At 42.8% G+C, this 19,566-nt stretch overlaps 1 protein-coding gene across 1 annotated transcript; it reads left to right on the forward strand.

The window, feature by feature from the left end:
• The first annotated feature begins 2,372 nt into the window (after positions 1-2,372).
• On the forward strand, positions 2,373-18,060 carry LOC311107959 (ras-related protein Rab-6A-like). Its single transcript, XM_084150586.1, has 8 exons — positions 2,373-2,551; positions 10,623-10,681; positions 10,957-11,010; positions 11,392-11,497; positions 12,746-12,857; positions 13,462-13,555; positions 14,991-15,057; positions 16,189-18,060. Exons 1-8 carry the CDS (start codon positions 2,473-2,475, stop codon positions 16,251-16,253), a joined length of 636 nt encoding a protein of 211 aa, XP_084006712.1. The 5' UTR covers positions 2,373-2,472; the 3' UTR covers positions 16,254-18,060.
• Positions 18,061-19,566: the final 1,506 nt, after the last annotated feature.

Consider the following 19,566-nt stretch of genomic DNA (forward strand, 5'->3'; position numbering starts at 1 on the left):
TCGGAGCTAGAAGCACAAGCATTTCGCTACACCCGCAATAACATCTGCTAAACACGTGTATGTGACAAATACAATTTGATTTGATTTGATTTAATGGATGGGCTGAACATGCCGAGAGATTAGTTCAGATTGGTCTGCAATGAGGCACGCTTCTGTCTGTAACATGAGCTGGTCAGTATGTGTAGATAATCCTTGCTACAGCAGCTTTTTTGAAAGATATAACATTAGCCATGGAGAACTGCAAAAGTGTTGCTTCTGCTCTCAACAACATTGCTGCTCTAAATTTAGCAGGCGCTATCAACAAAATCAGTGGGAAAAAGTTGTGATGAACTACTTCCTGCACACATTCATTGTGAACATGAGTGACTTGACACAACAACGGACCAAACAAGCTGTAGCTAGTTACAAACCAAACGGAAAAGACACTGCCATGAAGCCTTCATGTGGTCCTCTGTAGCTCAGCTGGTAGAGCACGGCGCTTGTAATGCCAGGGTAGTGGGTTCGATCCCCGGGACCACCCATACACAAAAATGTAATCACGCATGACTGTAAGTTGCTTTGGATAAAAGCTTCTGCTAAATGGCTTATTATTATTCATGTATATGGGTAAGAGGCTAGCTACAATTTCTGATATTATAAGTTTCTAATTTAGTCAGAAAGTCGTTTTCATTGCAAGTTAAAGTGTACTGTTAGCTAGCTAGTGAATGTTAGCTTGCTGGCTCGCTAGCTAACGTTATGTGTATGATCTGTGTAGTAATATTATTAGTATCTCAGAAATACATTTGCATTGCTAGTTATAGCCTAATGTTAGCTAGCTAGCTAACGTTGAACCTAGTTAGTTAGCTTTAGCTGCCTGCAGATTCATAATCCAGCATTTCATGCAAGGTGGCTAGCTATGACAATCCGTTTGTACTGTAGCTTTGGGTTGGGATTATGGTTAATTGTTTAGCTAGCTAAACAAAAGACTCCACTTCGCCAGATGTTTACTTGACCCATCAAATTAGCCAGATGTGTCTGGGGGTGATTACAGCCATCTATTGTATTTCATGAATATGTGTACATGTCTAGACAATAGTGACCTATCCACTTAGCTAGATGTGGCTGGGGGGTGGTTATAGCATTTCTTTCACATGACCCATCATCAATTTAGACAAGTGTGTCTGGGTAAGCATCATCTAATAATGATATAATATTTATACAATATTTGTATCTGGACACTTTCAAAGTCAGATTAGGATATAGGCCAAGGACTAGATAAAGTGTATTTTTACCTGGAGTTTTTCCTTATTGTAGGCTACTACTTTCACCACTTTTAGTCTGGAAATCTTTGATTGTTTATTACACTACTTTACTCACTCTGTTTAGTACATGCCTCACATGAACCCTTAAAGAGATGGGTGGGGCTAAAGCTTAAGAGGGTGTGAACGATGCTGAATAGGTGTAGACAAAGGGCTCTCCAGTAGGTGTACCAAAACATTCAAGGGCCATTTTCTCAAAAGTGAGATTACAAGTTTATCAACTTTCAAATCAACTACAGTGTATGATATACCATTTTGTAGCTCTGAGTCTCTCCTTTGATCTAATGTAAAAAAAAAAATAATACAAAAAAATTAACATTTTCAAATTTTTATACATAAGACCGTATCGATGCAGTCGGTCACATATTAGCTATTCTGTGAGGGCATTGTTCTTAACCCGCTACGATGCTTTAGGTGCCAAGGGGATGCCCATGCAGCTGGGGATCCGATGTGCCCTGTACAAATGAGGCATGTTGAGATTGCCAGAGTTCGAGTGGGGAATAAGGTTTCATATGCTGAGGCAGTAAGGAGAGTAGAGGATAACCCAATAATGAGGGTTTAGACTGGGACCCCCCTGTGAGTAGGCCTGAAGAGAGAGATCAAGAGGATGAGTTTCAGTAAGGTTCGATTTCTTGTGTTTATAGCCATGGTGATCAACTGCACTGCACTGATGGAGTAGAAATCACAGAAGATAGGTGAGGTAGTTGCAGCAGCAGATAAATATTTTGGTGTGAGAGATTTTAGTGCACAAGATGTACAGGGTTTCGAGAGAAGGGGTTCCATCCTCCCAGGCCAACAGCCTCGTGTAGGATCGTTTAGGGACAAAGTAGTGGGATGGGGTGTAGGGTTTTGGGGATAGTATATAGGTAAGGTGCAGGGCTAGATGGTGGTGCAATTTAAAAATTTCCCCTTCCCCTTCACCTTTTAACTTTTGTTTTGTGATCAAAATGTGCAAGCCGCACTCCGACCTGCGAAAGGCAGCAATAAGCAACACAGCTTCTAGTCTGCCGGAAATTCACACGAAGAAAAACATTGGATGAACCCCAACGAAGAAGAGGGAGTGGGTGTCTCGCTTTCTCTACTGTCTCTGGCGTTACAACCCTGCGCCTCTTCCCCATCGAGACAACATAGGAAACTAGCCATATAGCTAGCTGTTGTTTATCTTTTGATAAAGATGTCAACCACGACCGGCGGCGGAGAGTTTGGCAACCCCTTGCGGAAATTTAAGCTCGTATTCTTAGGCGAGCAAAGTGGTAAGTGTAGGTGTATTCAAGGCATGTTATGTGGTTATTTGTTTTCTGGCGTTTTGGTTAGAGTACCGCCAGCTGGCATTAGCCTAGCTGTTACAGTAGGTAGGTAGCTAGCTAGCCAGGCCGAGGCAGAACGATGAGGCTTTAAACAACTCAGACGATGCCTTGTTAGGTTAACTATATTTTAGCCAAGGCCTCTAACACGCAAATGGAACTTGCTAGCTAGATATTCCATTGAATCAGGAAAATGTGTTGCTTGAGACGTTGCCCAAGAAGATGCCAACGTATATAGCAAGCAAGCCAAGTCATGCATATCTCGTAACTAAGTTGGCTAGCTACAGTACATTACTGAATTGTCGGTGTCATTCACTAACGTTAGTTGAAGTTACACATGCTTCTGCTGGGTAGTTAGACTTATTTAGTTAGCTAACTAACTTATGTGAATGTTTTTATGTTTACTTGCCAGCTTCAGCTTGTGTGGAGTCATGTAGCTAACTTTAACAGTTGGATAGCTAGCTAACGTTAACTTTACTAAGCCACGTCTGTTAGCAAAGGGAGCCTAGTAACGTTAGCTTGGCTTCAAACGCACTGGGCCGCTTATTCAACCGTGACCATTTCCAGTGACGTCAACATTCAGATAAATAAAACAGACATATGGAATATTATTTCCTCAAACGAATCTTAATTTAGTCCCAAAACCGTGTATCGATTTTCCTGTCCATTTTTGCTAGCTATCTCTTCCATTCGTGGCTCCACCCTTGCCAGCTCAGCGCCGTGGGTTCAGTAGTCCATCGGTCCAGCGATTCGTTTTTAGATATTTTATCATACCAATAAACGATATAATCACATATAGGATCACTTAACGCATGGTCACTGTCAGTATTGTCAATGGTTTTAAGTAGCTAAATGCTCATAATAAAATAATTCGGCCTAGGCTAAGTTTATTACTGTTCCTCTCAAATTGCAGTTCCACAGAGGATCGTGCATAATTTAGTAAATGGACAATTCTATGGTAACTGCATAATTTAGCAAATGGGCAATGACATGGTAACAGAATGATGCTGAGACTCAGATTTTCCCCTTTAAAATGTATGCCAAACAAAAACCAATTATTGTAAATTAAATAAACCATACAACTGTATGCACAAGGACGGCTTTTAACCATTTCCACTGAAAATGAAGGGTCAGACACAGAGAAATATGACTGCTGATAACGTTAGGTACTTAGAATCTCTGCCCAGAGTGTAAGCAGTTAACATTTTGTTGTTCACATAGAACAGTTTTACCAAAGACAGTACAGTATGAAGATAAGCAAAAAACTGCTTCTCCAATAGAATTCTTGATCACACTTGTAGGAGATGTCATGGCAACGTTGGCTAACTGCGCAGAAATAGGTAATCGGGTCTAACGGTCTTCTCGCGCGGAACTGCTCTTATGCAGGACGTCAAATTAAAGACACTCTTCGATATAAAGTAGTTTTTGACGAAACTGAAACGTGTCAGTTTGTAATTTTCACGAGATTGGAGTAATAACATGTTCATCTACTTAAGACATTGGGTCGAATCTAGGTTTAACTCTACCCACATGTACAAATTACCTAGACTAACTGGTGCCCGACTCACATTGACTCTGTACCGGTACCCCCTGTATATAGCCTCCCTACTGTTATTTTATTTGACTGTTGCTCTTTAATTTTTTTATTTTTTTACTTGTACACTTTTTATTTAACACTTATTTTTCTTAAAACTGCATTGTTCGTTAAGGGTTTGTAAGTAAGCATTTCACTGTAAGGTCTACATCTGTTGTATTCAGAGCATGTGGCAAATACAATTTGATTTGAGGTTGTGCCTTTAGGTTTAGAGAAAATTAAAACCTAAGGAAAGAAATGTCACTTCAATAACCCCAGCCTGGTCTGTTTTCACAAGCATTCCCGGAAGTCACGCAATGTTGCGCCTCTGGGTTTAGAAAAGCTGTGGTTTTACCTCCGATTTGCGTTGTTGAAATACTCCAGGCCACAAGGTGGCAGTAGCTTGTTTGGCTTGTGCCTGCTGTAGCTAATGTAAGCTAACTAGCCAGCAGCGCTAATGTTGTTGCTAGTTGGCTAGCTAGAATTTGTAGTAAGCCCTTGTTGATACTTACCAGATGGCCACAACTAGATAACTAGTGTAACTAGCAACATTATAATAAAATAAAAATGTATTTGTTTTTTAATGAAGCAGCTGCCTGTTAGCTGTCAAGAGTCAGAGTAGATGGCTTGCTATGTTGTAGGGCAGTTGTGACCAACCTTTTCTGAGTCAGGATCACTTTTGGAGTCAAAAAGCAAGCTGAGATCTACTGCTCAGATTTTTGTTTTAAACATGACTTAAAAAATGTAAGCCTATGCAACCTTAACCTAATAAAAACAGTTCTGTAGGAATGAGGTTTGTGTTAAGTAATATTAAGTCACTTCAACCAAACTGGCAATGCACAGTCTGGAGTGTGTTAATTCAATTATAAAACGGATCCCAACATTTTTTTTTTTTTTTTTTTTTACTATTGGCTATAGTGTTCTTCTCAGACCTTGTTATATTTCAAAAAACATTTTATCAGTTGTATCCCTTATGAGGCACAGCTCAGCATAAATGGAAATAATTTGCTAATAATTAGCGTTTTTATTTTACTGCACTGATTGTATACCTGCATCTGATGGTCAGTCTCAGCGGAGGGAGGGCGAGAGCAGCAGAGGATCCGCCTTTCACTGTCCCTGCTCTCTCCCTCCCTCCGGTGAGACTGACCAGAGAGAGGGGACAGTCTTCCACCTGATGGCGACACTCGAGTCGCATTGCATTATTTCTGCCTCATGCACAGATTTATGTTGTTCCTATGACCAGAGTAAGTGAAATGTTCCTCAATATTAAAATAGACATGACGAGCTGCTAATAATAAACTGCAGGCCTATCGATACACTTGGCTACTAATTAATTGCAGCTGCAGTGCTGGTTGTAGTGCGAGTGGAAGTAGGTAGAAGCCTTTTTATGCTTTGTAAAAGTGTTGAATAAAAGTGTTTTCTGTATTCTTTGACAGTCTCTCAATGTTCATGGTTTTAAAATTAATGAAATCTCACATAGGCTAGTATGAAACTTTGGTTTGGGGTCGTGGATGCTTTAGGCATGGTGATTTGAGCTATCCGATTGTCCAGCGCAGTAGGCACATTTGATTTAGCTCTACTGGTCCCCCGGGTAGTCAGTTTATCCCTGAATGAATGAAAACTTTCCAAATGGGAACACTGCCTACCTGGTGCGCAGGGCTTGTGAATCAAGTGCACCTACCGCCAACAGTGCAAGACGAATACATTTTTTAAAAATAGGACCGCAAGGCTTTATCATTGGCTTTTCTACAGAAATGTTTGGTGATCGACTAGGTTGGTGACCACTGTTGTACTCTTTCATTCAAGGTTTATAGAATTGTTTATTCAATAGAGAATTGCATCAGAAAAACAATAGCCCAAACCCATGTCTCTACCATATATGGGTCAGATGTTTGACGATTTACTCTGATACTTTAGCATGATTAGCGTGAATCGCTTGTCACGGCCATGGTCAAAAAGTGGTCACTGCTCAATAGAACTGTCATGCTCCGCGGGCAGAACGGAGCAAACTTCGAACACCAACTGACAAGCTAGTTAGTGGCTGGAGGTTAGGTTGATAACATGGGCTTTCTCTAAATGAAATCTGTGGAATACAAAACAAAATTGGGCATATATACTGTACTAAAATATAAACGCAACATGCAACAATTTCAAAGATTTTACTGAGTTACAGTTCATATAAGGAAATCAGTCAATTGAAATAAATAAATTAGGCCCTAATCTATGGATTTCACATGACTGGGAATACAGATATGCATCTGTTGGTCACAGATACCTTAAAAAAAGGTAGGGGCATGGATCAGAAAACCAGTCATTATCTGGTGTGACTGCCATTTGCTTCATGTTGTCCCACTCCCCTTCAATGGCTGTGCGAAGTTGCTGGATATTGGCGGGAACTGGAACACGCTGTCGTACACGTCGATCCAGAGTATTCCTAACATGCCCAATGGTTGACATGTCTGAGTATGCAGGCCATGGAAGAACTGGGACAGTTTCAGCTTCCAGGAATTGTGTACAGATCCTTGCGACATGGGACCGTGCATTATCGTGCTGAAACATGAGGTGATGGCGGCGGATCAATGGCACGACAATGGGCCTCAGATCTCGTCACAGTATCTCTGTGCATTCAAATTCCCATCGATAAAATGCAGTTGTGTTTGTTGTCCGTAGCTTATGCCTGCCCGTGCCATAAGCCCACCGCCACCATGGGGCACTCTGTTCACAATGTTGACATCAGCAAACCGCTCGCCCACATGACGCCATACACGTGGTCTGCGGTTGTGAGGCCGGTTGGACGTACTGCCAAATTCTCTACAACGACGTTGGAGGCAGCTTATGGTAGAGAAATTAACATTCAGTTATCTGGCAACAGCTCTGGTGGACATTCCTACACTCCGCATGCCATTTGCGTGCTCCCTCAAAACTTGAGACATCTGTGGCATTGTGTTGTGACAAAACGGCACATTTTAGTGGCCTTTTAGTGTCCCCAGCACAAGGTGCACCTGTGTAAGGATCATGCTTCTTGATATGCCAAACCTGTCAGGTGGATGGGTTATCTTGGTGAAGGATAAATGCTCATCGACAGGGATGTAAACACATTTGTGCACAAAATCTGAGAGAAATAAGTTTTTTGTGCGTATGGAAAATGTATGGGATCTTTTTTATTTCAGCTCATGAAACATGGGACCAACATTTAACATGTTGCGTTTATATTTTTGTTCAGTGTGTGTGTGTATATATATATATACACTGCTCAAAAAAATAAAGGGAACACTTAAACAACACATCCTAGATCTGAATGAATGAAATAATCTTATTAAATACTTTTTTCTTTACATAGTTGAATGTGCTGACAACAAAATCCCACAAAAATTATCAATGGAAATCAAATTTATCAACCCATGGAGGTCTGGATTTGGAGTCACCCTCAAAATTAAAGTGGAAAACCACACCACAGGCTGATCCAACTTTGATGTAATGTCCTTAAAACAAGTCAAAATGAGGCTCAGTAGTGTGTGTGGCCTCCACGTGCCTGTATGACCTCCCTACAACGCCTGGGCATGCTCCTGATGAGGTGGCGGATGGTCTCCTGAGGGATCTCCTCCCAGACCTGGACTAAAGCATCCGCCAACTCCTGGACAGTCTGTGGTGCAACGTGGCGTTGGTGGATGGAGCGAGACATGATGTCCCAGATGTGCTCAATTGGATTCAGGTCTGGGGAACGGACGGGCCAGTCCATAGCATCAATGCCTTCCTCTTGCAGGAACTGCTGTCACACTCCAGCCGCAGCGTGAAAAGCATATGTTTATTGCAACGATAAACACACGAACAAAAACAACAAAACGTGAAGTCCGAAGTCTAAACACAATACAAGCCTCTAACATGGAACAAGATCCCACAACTAATGAGTGCCAACAGGCTACTTAAGTATGATCCCCAATCAGAGACAATGAGCGACAGCTGCCTCTGATTGGGAATCACACCCGGCCAAACATAGAAATACACAACCTAGAATGCAACAGAAATACTAACATAGATATCCACACCCTGACTCAACATACAAGAGTTCCATAAGTCAGGGCGTGACAGTACCCCCCCCCCCCCCCCCCCAAAGGTGCGGACTTCGACCGCACAAACCTTACATAACAGGGTAGGGTCCGGGTCCCGGCGGATCCGGCTCCGGGCGTGACGACCACATTCTCTCAGCCTCCCTGTTGCGCCTCTGGTCTGGACCTCGGCGCGCTTCCCCTCTCCTTCCTCCCACGATGTACCAAGCCCTGTCTGGACCCTGGTGTGGGAGACCCCGAACCTGGAGAGGGGCTGACGTCTGGGTCTGGACTGGAGCCGCTGACCGGAGCTAGACTGGGCACCGGTGGAGCGGGCACGGGCCGTGCCGGTCTGGACACACGCACCACAGGTCTGGTGCGAGGAGCAGGCACGGGCCGGACCGGACTAGGAACACACACCACTGGCTTGGTGCGAGGAGCAGGAACGGGCCGGGCCGGACTGGCGACACGCACCACTGGCTTGTGCGGGGAGCAGGCACGGGCCGTACCGGACTGGGAACACGCACCACTAGCTTGGTGCGAGGAACGGGCCGGGCCGGACTAAAAGAAACACCGACCGGACAAGTAGATGCGTAATGGAATATGGTCATTGTAGTTAGTTTAGCGCATAAAACGTGGTAATTATGTAGAATATTGGCATGTTGGGAAACTATAACTCCCTACTACATCGCACAGTTCAGGCTGGGTCTGATTTGTCTCTAGAGAAACTGCTATGTGCGCATTGAGCTCACCAAAAAAATTCAATGCAAATAATTGAACAGATGTTGGTAAATTAGTTGTTAAAAACAAACAAACACCAGAACTGACATTTTGGTGAATCGCTCAGCACTACTGGTAGGGCTTTGTTTGACTTTCTTTCCTTGATTACTCTCATCATATCTCCGCAACTAGTGGAGGAGAAGGTACAAGGTACCTGACCTTCTTCTCCAATGGGTTTAGAGAATGAGAGGAGTCGAGGAAGGATGAACTAAGACCGAGGCTAGCAGTCACCTGTCAACTAGCTCACGTGCTTCACACTCACCCCTCTGCTACACTTACTGCCCTCCTCTTTCTCCGCATCAACCTCCGCAGCCAGCAGAGCAGACTGTGAACTGAGTCAATCTAGCACCCACATAATTCATTTTGTCGGTATTTAATTCTGCTACATTGACTCAGATCACACAAATACACGTTTTAAAGTGTATACCAATCAATTGGACAAGTATCGGTCGACTAAGATTTTTTTTTACTCTGGGAGAATCTTAGTAGCTCCCTCTTGAATTGACTTGGTTTTTCCCTACATTCTAGAGCAGTGCGTGAACGCCCTATATGTTGCGATGCTAACTGTTAAGCTAATGTTAGCTAGCAAGCGAACTGGTATTGACTGTATGGGATAATGGAGAGTGAATTAATAATTTCTTCATCTTGCTAGATGGCTAGCTTGGTCAAGCATTTAGTGTTGTGTGCATTGTGCTGCATTTACCACCACATTCGTTTCATATAAAGTGTGTGTGACTGCCTGGCTCAGTTTGCAAGCTAACGCTAACTAATGAGCAGGTATACATTATCAAACTGAACCTAACAAAAAAATCCTTCAAGCACAAAACTAATTAGCTAGATGTAAAGACTTGCTCTAGAAAAAATGATTATAAAGTAAACTATTATGCAGCGTTATTATTTTAGTTACAACAATTCTGATGAAAAGGTGATGGATTACTTCTGTCGGCTCCCCCATGTAGAGGTGTGTGCTCTCTGATTGGCCCAAAGTGAAGTTCTCGGCCACTGACGAGCATTGCGATTCTACAAGTAGAAACGGCAGGGTCATCGGTACACACCAGGGGCATCTTTTGTTCTAGCAAGAAAAGGAATGGCCAACTACTTTGCTAAGTACCTATCGGCAGTCAGATTTCTATGTGTGTCTGCACCATTACAAAGAACAGTGCCGATGCAAAGTTTGGTAAGAGAATGACGGCACGAACAGCACAAACGGTCATTCTGTTACCAAACTTTGCATCTGCACTGTTCTTCAAGTAAACATGTTTTTGTAAAATCTTTAGTGGAAAGTAATAATAATAATAATAATAATAATAATAATAATATGCCATTTAGTAGACGCTTTTATCCAAAGCGACTTAGTCATGCGTGCATCAATTATTTTTTTTTGTGTATGGGTGGTCCCAGGGATCGAACCCACTACCTTGGCGTTACAAGCGCCGTGCTCTACCAGCTGAGCTACAGAGGACCACAGAATAGTCATTGTGCATAGGGTTGTATGGTTTATTTAACTTTGCAATCATTGGTTTTTATTTGACATACATTTTTAAAGTGAAAAACTACTGTGAAATTGCCCAAATGTCAATGTTAACTAAATGCTCTTTGCTCTGCCTGTCTGTCTTTACAGTGGGGAAGACATCGCTTATCACCAGGTTTATGTATGACAGCTTTGACAACACCTATCAGGTACATTACCTTATCTCAAGTACAGTACTGGTAATTCATTGCATGTAAACTAACACATAACATGAGTAATATTAGTTGGCATGCACACCGTTCTAAGCTCTTTGGGTTCTTTTAGTTGGGGGGAAATGTTTGCCTTTGAGAGCCGTGTTCTGTTTTTAGAACCTGGTAGTAGCTTGCATAAAATCTGCTACAAAGCTGAATAAGGACACAAGGCCATCCCTCTTCTGCTTTTTCTTGAATGTAGTACAGCCATATGATGTCTCTTTGTTTTGCAGGCAACAATTGGCATAGACTTTTTATCAAAAACGATGTACCTGGAAGATCGTACGGTAGGTACCACTTTGTTTCTATATCATTGCATCACTTGGAGCCTTTCATTTGAAACCATTTCACATGTCCCTTGAGTTTGTTCCCCTGCATAAACATTGTATGTCGCTCTACATGCCACTGTCAAAAAGGGGCTTAGGTAGTCTGTGTTTTATCCCATCCCAACTAGACTGCTTGTTTAGTATGGACGTAGAATAACTATCATTTGCAGTTTCACTATCAGTTTTCATGAAGCCCATCAAAGTTTTCTTTCCTGCCATGATTCTGTTTTTAGTTCCATCATCATTATACGTTTTTTTTTCTCTGTCCACCCCTCCCCTCCATCCCCATGGCTGGGTTTCGAACTGTGTCCGCTCCTCGGTTTGTTGCGCGGTTGGCCACAGATTCGGCTCCAGCTGTGGGATACGGCCGGGCAGGAGCGGTTCCGCAGCCTCATCCCCAGCTACATCAGAGACTCAGCCGCTGCTGTGGTGGTTTATGACATAGCAAGTAGGTATCACCTCCCTGTCCTTCTCTCAGTGGACGGAAGGGGAGAACAGGGCAAACAGCATTTCCACAGCTTGGCAACGTCACTGGACTGTAGCAATGAGTTGAACCAGACTTGCTTGTGGTCAGTGAGGAATCGGATCAGGAAATAGATTATTGGTGCTTCAGGGCTTCCATTCCCTGCAAATTCTATGCAACTCTAAAGTGAGTAGATGTTGTAGATTGCTTTGTTAGTGCAATGTTTCCTCTACGTTTCTCCCAATAGGTGCAAATAGGCCTATAGAGGGGGGTGATGGAACTCTCAAGCTCAGTACATCCAGTGGTGCTTGTGGAAATGTTGTCCCTAAAGGGGCTTTTCTAAGGAATAAGGGAAATGCTAGCAGAGGTTACCAGCAACATTTGGTTGACTTTAATTGCACCAAAAGCATTGATTTGGAACATTTGCCATCCGTAATAGGTCACTAAAAAGCGTCAACATTGGGAACAGGTCATCTGCTAGCTAAATGGGAAACCTTTTCCTATTCCAGGATGCATGATCATTTTCACCTCTGCTGCCTCGCTGTTCTCTTGCAACTCTTTTATGTCAATCCTCTTCTCCATTTTCCCCTTTGCGTCTGTCCCCTGTTTCTCCTCCTCCTCCTCCGTCCCAATCCCCAGGTCCGACTCCAGCTCTGGGACACTGCTGGACAGGAGCGTTTCCGTAGCCTCATTCCCAGCTACATCCGCGACTCCACCATCGCTGTGGTGGTTTATGACATCACCAGTGAGTCAGAGCCTCCAGGCCTAGTTAAAGCTGTGCTCTCATCACTGTAGTGGGGGTGGGCAACTGGGACATTACATTGGGATGGAGGTTGTTGTCTTCTATAACACAGTAGCAAACCTCAACAGCTTTTAATGTATGAGTAATGTTGCTATTATTGGAGGCAGTTAGTGTCACAATGCCATGTAGGGACTTAAATGATGCAACTTCATGGGGTTTAGGGAGTTTTTCCTTGTATTAACAGTGGCGTGGGGACTACTATTCCTTTCTGTGCTTAAACTTAACTTACTGTTTACTTTTGCTTACTAACACCTGGCTACTCTGCTGAAATCAACTGTACTTTCAATGAAGACCAACGACTGTTCTGATTTGCAAATATATCTCACGTTATTAATAACCCCTTCACTCTTGAGTTCATACCTCCATACGATATTTTAAGTGATCATGCTCATTCTATACGCGTTCTAAATTGCTACGTGTCTTCCCCTCAGATCTCAACTCATTCCAGCAAACCTCAAAGTGGATTGATGACGTCAGAACAGAGAGAGGAAGTGATGTCATTATCATGCTTGTGGGAAACAAAACAGACTTGGCTGATAAAAGGTACATGGTGGTGTGTGTGTGTGTGTGTGTGTGTGTGTGTGTGTGTGTGTGTGTGTGTGTGGCGAGAGTAGTTGGTGTGGTGTTAAACAGGTTGGTGTGGTGGTAAACAGCAATGTGGTCCCTGAACTAAATGTCGACCTGTTTGACAACAGTTGTATGTATGAAGCCTTTGTCAAAGCCTGGTTCCTCCCTCCTCCCTTGAATGTATTTGGCATCCCATCTTATTTTTGATTTTACTGAGTATATTGCACAACATAATACATTTTCATGTGTTTTATGATTTTGATCTATTGAACTTCAAACATTACTCCATGCTGACCCTGGTTACTATTTGGTGAAAGGAAAATTCCACCCCAAAACATATCTTGAAAACATGAGCGCTGACAAGCAAACATTTTGGGACTATTTCAACTAATGAAACGAATACTAAAAGCTAGTTTTGGGGTTGAGTTTTCCTTTAAGCCTTTTAGTTTCAGTCAAATTTTTGTTTTTATTTTTTTGTTCCCTCTCCCCGGTGTCTCCCCATGTCACTTTGATTTGGTGTCCACTCCCAACCCACTGCCACCACCCTCCCCTCCTGTCCCTCCCCCTGGGACCATGGCAGACAAGTATCTGTTGAGGCTGCAGAGAGGAAAGCTCGTGAACTCAATGTGATGTACATAGAGACCAGCGCCAAGGCTGGCTATAACGTCAAACAGGTGGGTGTCCAGCTACCACCAGCAGGTGTACAGAACAGCTCATTATGATCCTCTTAGGAAGAATCATTTGTGATGTACAACGTGGATTAGAGGACCGAGTGACTGTACTGTGAGTGATTGTTTCTCTATATCGTGTCAAACTGTTCCATCTTCTCAGCAAAGCTGCTCCCTCTCCTATCCCTTTGTTTCTCAGAGATATGACCAAACTAACCCTCTCTCTTTCTAACCAAAAACTGGAATCTCTGAGCTCTTTTTTTCTCTCTCTCCATCTCTCCCTTCCCCCTCGGCCTGTCCTCTTTCATGTCTGTCTATCTCTCCGCCTCTCGGCTGTGGCCTGAGCAGACAGATCACCACGGAAGAGGGCGAGCAGAGAGCTAAGGAACTGAATGTCATGTTCATTGAAACCAGCGCAAAGACTGGCTACAATGTCAAACAGGTAGAGCTTCTGTTCACTCAGGATCGTCCAGCCCAATCTGCCCTCCTAGCGTCAGCTGCCTCTTTCACAACTTCTAGTTTTCCCTCTTCTCTCTCTTTTCACTTGGCTCCTCATGGCGTGTCCCCCTCCTTTCTGCATTGTGATTCCCCTCAGTGCTCAGGTGTTGTTGTCATTCACGTCCACTGCTTTAGAACGCTTCAGCGTCAATTGTACTGCACTGTCTAGCTCCATGTTGTTGTTGTTGGGTTTTTCTCTTATTTTACCTCGTTCCACAAAATGTCTGCTTCTCACAGTTTCCAAGATTTTTTCATGTGTAATAAATACCCAAATCAGTTTTGTCCGATGCATGTAGCCCTATGTACAAATATATACTGTATGTTTATTTTTTTTAAATGGAAATATTGACTTTCCAGTAGATGATACCATCTACACTGAGTATACAAAACATTAAGAACACCTGCTCTTTCCATGACAGACTGACCAGGTGAATCCAGGTGAAAGCTATGATCCCTTATTGATGTCACTTGTTAAATCAGTGTAGATGAAGGAGATGAGACAGGTTTTAAAGAAGGATTTGTAAGCCTTGAGACAATTGAGACATGGATTGTGTGTGTGTGCCATTCAGAGGGAGAATGGACAAGACAAAATACTTGAGTGCCTTTGAACGGGGTATGATAGTAGGTGCCAGGAGCACCGGTTTGTGTCAAGAACTGCAACACTGCAGGGTTTTTCACGCTCAACAGTTTCCCGTGTGTATCAAGAATGGTCCACCACCCAAAGGACATCCAGCCAACTTGACACAACTGTAGGAAGCATTGGAATCAACACGGGCCAGCATCCCTGTGGAACGCCTCCAACAACTCAATACTAGGAAGGTGTTCCTAATGTTTGGTATACTGTGTGTAGTTCTTCACTGTTATGTGGCCAACTTTACATTATTGATGCATTGTGTGGAAGGGCTGTTTTTGCTCCACTGATTATTTTCTTGTGGTTCCACAGCTGTTTCGTCGTGTCGCTGCAGCCCTTCCGGGGATGGATAGCACACCAGAGAAGAGCAAAGAGGACAGTATCCTTTCACAAAGCCCCGAGGCAGAATGGTTTGGAACATGTTTGAGCTCAACATGTAATCAACGCTCCAGAAATGCTTCAGTAGTTAGGTTTCTATCCAATTAACAGATTGTCATGCGAATATTGAAAAATCTCCAGAGATGTTTCCATCAAATGTACTTGTTGTGGATAAAAGGCTGTGCGTGATGACTTAGTGCACATAAAAATAGCTTTTGCCGTTAAATTCCCATGTACCGTTAAAATATAAATAATAAAGGGTTTACATCGCATTTTCAACTCTACTAATGGTTTTGTCACAATAAATGTTGCGTTTATATAGTGAATGTGCCCTCTCTGGTCTTAGCCCGTGCACTCTAGCCAACAGATCGCAGATACAGTGCGGGTATAGCTTACATGATGAGATTATTATGGACAAAAGAGCTAGATTATTTTTATGTCAAACGGCAGGCAAGCGTCGATCATGTCACCAGAATAAGACCCTCAATATTTATTGGAAAGGAGCATCAAGCTCATCACCTTGCACTTTCACCACCCTGTGAAGGTCATCATTTATTTCATCTGTAGCCTAATAACTGCATGCTTTCCCGAGTCGTAGTGGGAGGACCACACATATCGTCACGTGACTCCAAGTTTACTTCAATATAATAATAATAATAATATGCCATTTAGCAGACGCTTTTATCCAAAGCGACTTACAGTCATGCGTGCATACATTTTTGTGTATGGGTGGTCCCGGGGATCGAACCCACTACCTTGGCGTTACAAGCGCCGTGCTCTACCAGCTGAGCTACAGAGGACCAATATGATGGTTATTATATCAATATTTGCGCATTAAAGCGTTTCCGCCGCCATTCATTTATTTTACAAAGATCCCACCTTCTCTAGCGTATTTTGTTTTGTAGACATTTAGAAAGTTTATAGACAAATGTGCTGTTTCCATCAGGCCTGTCTTGCCATTTTTGTACTTTACTCGCATGAAAGTTTGGATGGAAACCTGGGTGTCTGTTGTAATCTATTGCATATGGATTTAATTTTGTTAAATTTGCGGATAATATTTGAGTCATAAAAAAATAAATGATACATGAAATGACAGTCATGAATAATATTCCTTAACCATCTCCTCTCTCAGTGATCGATATCAAACTGGAGAAGCCACCAGAGATGGCGGTGACGGAGAGCAGCTGCTCCTGCTAGTAAACACCTCACCCCCCCACCTGACCTGCCTCCTCCCCACCAACAGCTTGTCTCTCAGTGGCCACTCTCCCCACCCATGGTTCACTGCCATCGACTGGAGAACCAGTTTTTCCCCCCTTTCGACTCAGTGACTTTTCGGAGTAACCGTGTGGATGTGCTATTACTCTGTATTTAAACAGATAATATTAAAAACTATAAAGGTTAAAAGTCAAACACAGAATATGTTGAATGCTGAATATGTTCCGATTTTCATCCAACTGCATGACATTATATAGGATTGCAGACTGACATAGCTAACTGCTCTTGGGTTATTGCATTGTTGTAAAGTGATATTGTTTTAGATTATTTAAGTGAATATGAAAGGGTCAAGATCTCAGTCCCTTGGTTATTTGCTTTTATTTCCAATGGAGAGTCTGGAGTGGGTAAACTAGAGTATTCTATGTATGTGATAAACAAAGTGTCTGTTACTGATACCCATGATTTTTATGTACTTTGTTCCAAAAAGATTCCCCTCTAAACTATGAATATTATTTTATCTCCTTGTTGGCTCAAATGAAAGCTATTAATTTAGGCCTAATGGTTTATAGGACCATGAATAAGGGACATTATTATCAGGACATTCTCAAGGCATGAACAGCCAAAGAACTTCACTTAGGATTACTGTAGTTAATCGACTGACGATTTTAATGGAGACTTGTTTGTTATTTTGGCAGGTCTCCCAAAGAGAATGCTGCAGAAAGGATGTATAGCCAATCACGAAGGAAACAAGGATATGCATTTTTTTTAAAGGGACATTATCCCGAATTCATTGTAGTGGAAAATACTAACCTAAATCTATTGATATACACTTCGAAACTATAGCAAATTTGTCACAGCAATTTACATCAATTAGCCGCACACATACTAACACATCTCCTTGTGTCTGAGGAGAAGAGGTGTTTAAAGTCCATATATGAGCATATGGAGTGAGCAGGTGTCAAACCTTATTACACACTAAATGGAAACATGCATTGGGCCCATACGATGTGTTCCTATTCACACTCCAATTGATGTATATTGTCTTGTTTTCATCACACTATTGCAAGAACGGCTTGCTTGTCATGCAGGATTCATAGACGGTTAAGAAAAACCGATGCCTTGCTTGTTTGTTTACCAACGTTGTACACTGACTCAAGCCCCAATATTGTAAAGCTGGAGAGGCCTGCTGACAGTAGTTGTTTTGTAGGGCAGGTAGCTAGAGTTGGTCCTCAGATACAGCTAACGCTTCCTAACACCCTTGCTGTGAAAATAAGTGCAGTGAAGTAAGTTAATCTTTAGCGCTATTGCCTGTAGGACTGTTGGCTTTGTGTTTGTATTTACTTTGTTACAAGCAACTGCAAAATTGCATTGTATACTTGACCAAAATTAGTTGCTCCGCCCCGTCCCTTATCATGTTCTCACACACACACAGTGACACACAAACACCTTGAAACACACTAACTAACCACACAGCCATAAATGTCCCATCTTCACCACCACACACCAATACATTCGCTGTAGCTTGTTAGATTTTTTTTTACATTTTTACAAAAAAAATGTAGATTAGTATTTAATTACATCGAACGACCGTCTTTACCTTAACAGCTGTTCTATTACCCCTCACTGAGTACTCAACTGAACTGTGTGCTATTCTGAAGTGTCTGTCCATTTGAAATGTCTAGTGTTTAGCAACGTTTGTGTGAATAATGTACTATCTGCTGTATAAAAAAAGGAGCATTAAAGAACACTGAAATGTATCACATGAAATAAAGATATTTCACCAAAGTTGTTCCAAGCGTCTTTCAAATTATTTTTATCAATATTATTGATTTATATTATTTGGATAGGACTACTTTTACGTACATGTTATTTTCAAAATTGTCATTTGAAACTGTTCCTACTAGTGAAGAATGTCAGATTGTTATTGATCAGCATGGTTTTGTTTCAAATACATCAGTCAATATATAAACTCAGCCAAAAAATAAACGTCCTCACTGTCAACTGTGTTTATTTTCAGCAAACTTAACGTGTAAATATTTGTATGAACATAAGATTCAACAACTGAGACAAACTGAACAAGTTCCACAGACATGTGACTAACAGAAATGGAATAATGTGTCCCTGAATAAAGAGTGGGTCTAAATCAAAAGTAACAGTCAGTATCTGGTGTGGCCACCAGCTGCATTAAGTACTGCAGTGCATCTCCTCATGGACTGCACCAGATTTGCCAGTTCTTGCTGTGAGATGTTACCCCACTCTTCCCTAAGGCACCTGCAAGTTCCCGGACATTTCTGGGGGGAATGGCCCTAGCCCTCACCCTCCGATCCAACAGGTCCCAGACATGCTCAATGTGATTGAGATCCGGGCTCTTCTCTGGCCATGGCAGAACACTGACATTCCTGTCTTGCAGGAAATCACGCACAGAACGAGCAGTATGGCTGGTGGCATTGTCATGCTGGAGGGTCATGTCAGGATGAGCCTGCAGGAAGGGTACCACATGAGGGAGCCTGCAATGACAACAAGCTCAGTCCGATGATGCTGTGACACACCGCCCCAGACAATGACGGACCCTCCACCTCCAACTCGATCCCGCTCCAGAGTACAGGCCTCGGTGTAACGCTCATTCCTTTGACGATAAACGTGAATCTGACCATCACCCCTGGTGAGACAAAACCGCGACTCGTAAGTGAAGAGCACTTTTTGCCAGTCCTGTCTGGTCTAGCGATGGTGGATTTGTGCCCATAGGCGATGTTGTTGCCGGTGATGTCTGGTGAGGACCTGCCTTACAACAGGCCTACAAGCCCTCAGTCCAGCCTCTCTCAGCCTATTGCGGACAGTCTGAGCACTGATGGAGGGATTGTGCGTTCCTGGTGTAACTCGGGCAGTTGTTGTTGCCATCCTGTACCTGTCCCGCAGGTGTGATGTTTGGATGCAGGTGTTATTACACATGGTCTGCCACTGCGAGGACGATCAGCTGTCCGTCATGTCTCCCTGTAGCGCTGTCTTAGGCGTCTCACAGTACAGACATTGCAATTTATTGCCCTGGCCACATCAGCACTCCTCTTGCCTCCTAGCAGCATGCCTAAGGCACGTTCATACAGATGAGCAGGGACCCTGGGCATCTTTCTTTTGGTGTTGTTCAGAGTCAGGAGAAAGGCCTCTTTAGTGTCCTACGTTTTCGTGGTCCTCTGTAGCTCAATTGTTAAAGCATGGTGCTTGTAACGCCAGGATAGTGGGTTCGATCCCCGGGACCAGCCATACGTAAAAATGTATGCACGCATGACTGTAAGTCGCA

The sequence above is a fragment of the Coregonus lavaretus genome, assembly GCF_964263955.1.
Source record: "Coregonus lavaretus genome assembly, chromosome: 32".
Classification (NCBI taxonomy): domain Eukaryota; kingdom Metazoa; phylum Chordata; class Actinopteri; order Salmoniformes; family Salmonidae; genus Coregonus; species Coregonus lavaretus.

Excerpts from the sequence above, each read along its gene's own strand:
- LOC311107959 (XM_084150586.1), top strand. The coding sequence starts at position 2,473 with ATGTCAACCACGACCGGCGGCGGAGAGTTTGGCAACCCCTTGCGGAAA. Across the intron at positions 2,552-10,622 it reads ATTCTTAGGCGAGCAAAGTG|TGGGGAAGACATCGCTTATC; the intron begins GTAAGTGTAGGT and ends CTGTCTTTACAG. Across the intron at positions 10,682-10,956 it reads GCTTTGACAACACCTATCAG|GCAACAATTGGCATAGACTT; the intron begins GTACATTACCTT and ends TTTGTTTTGCAG.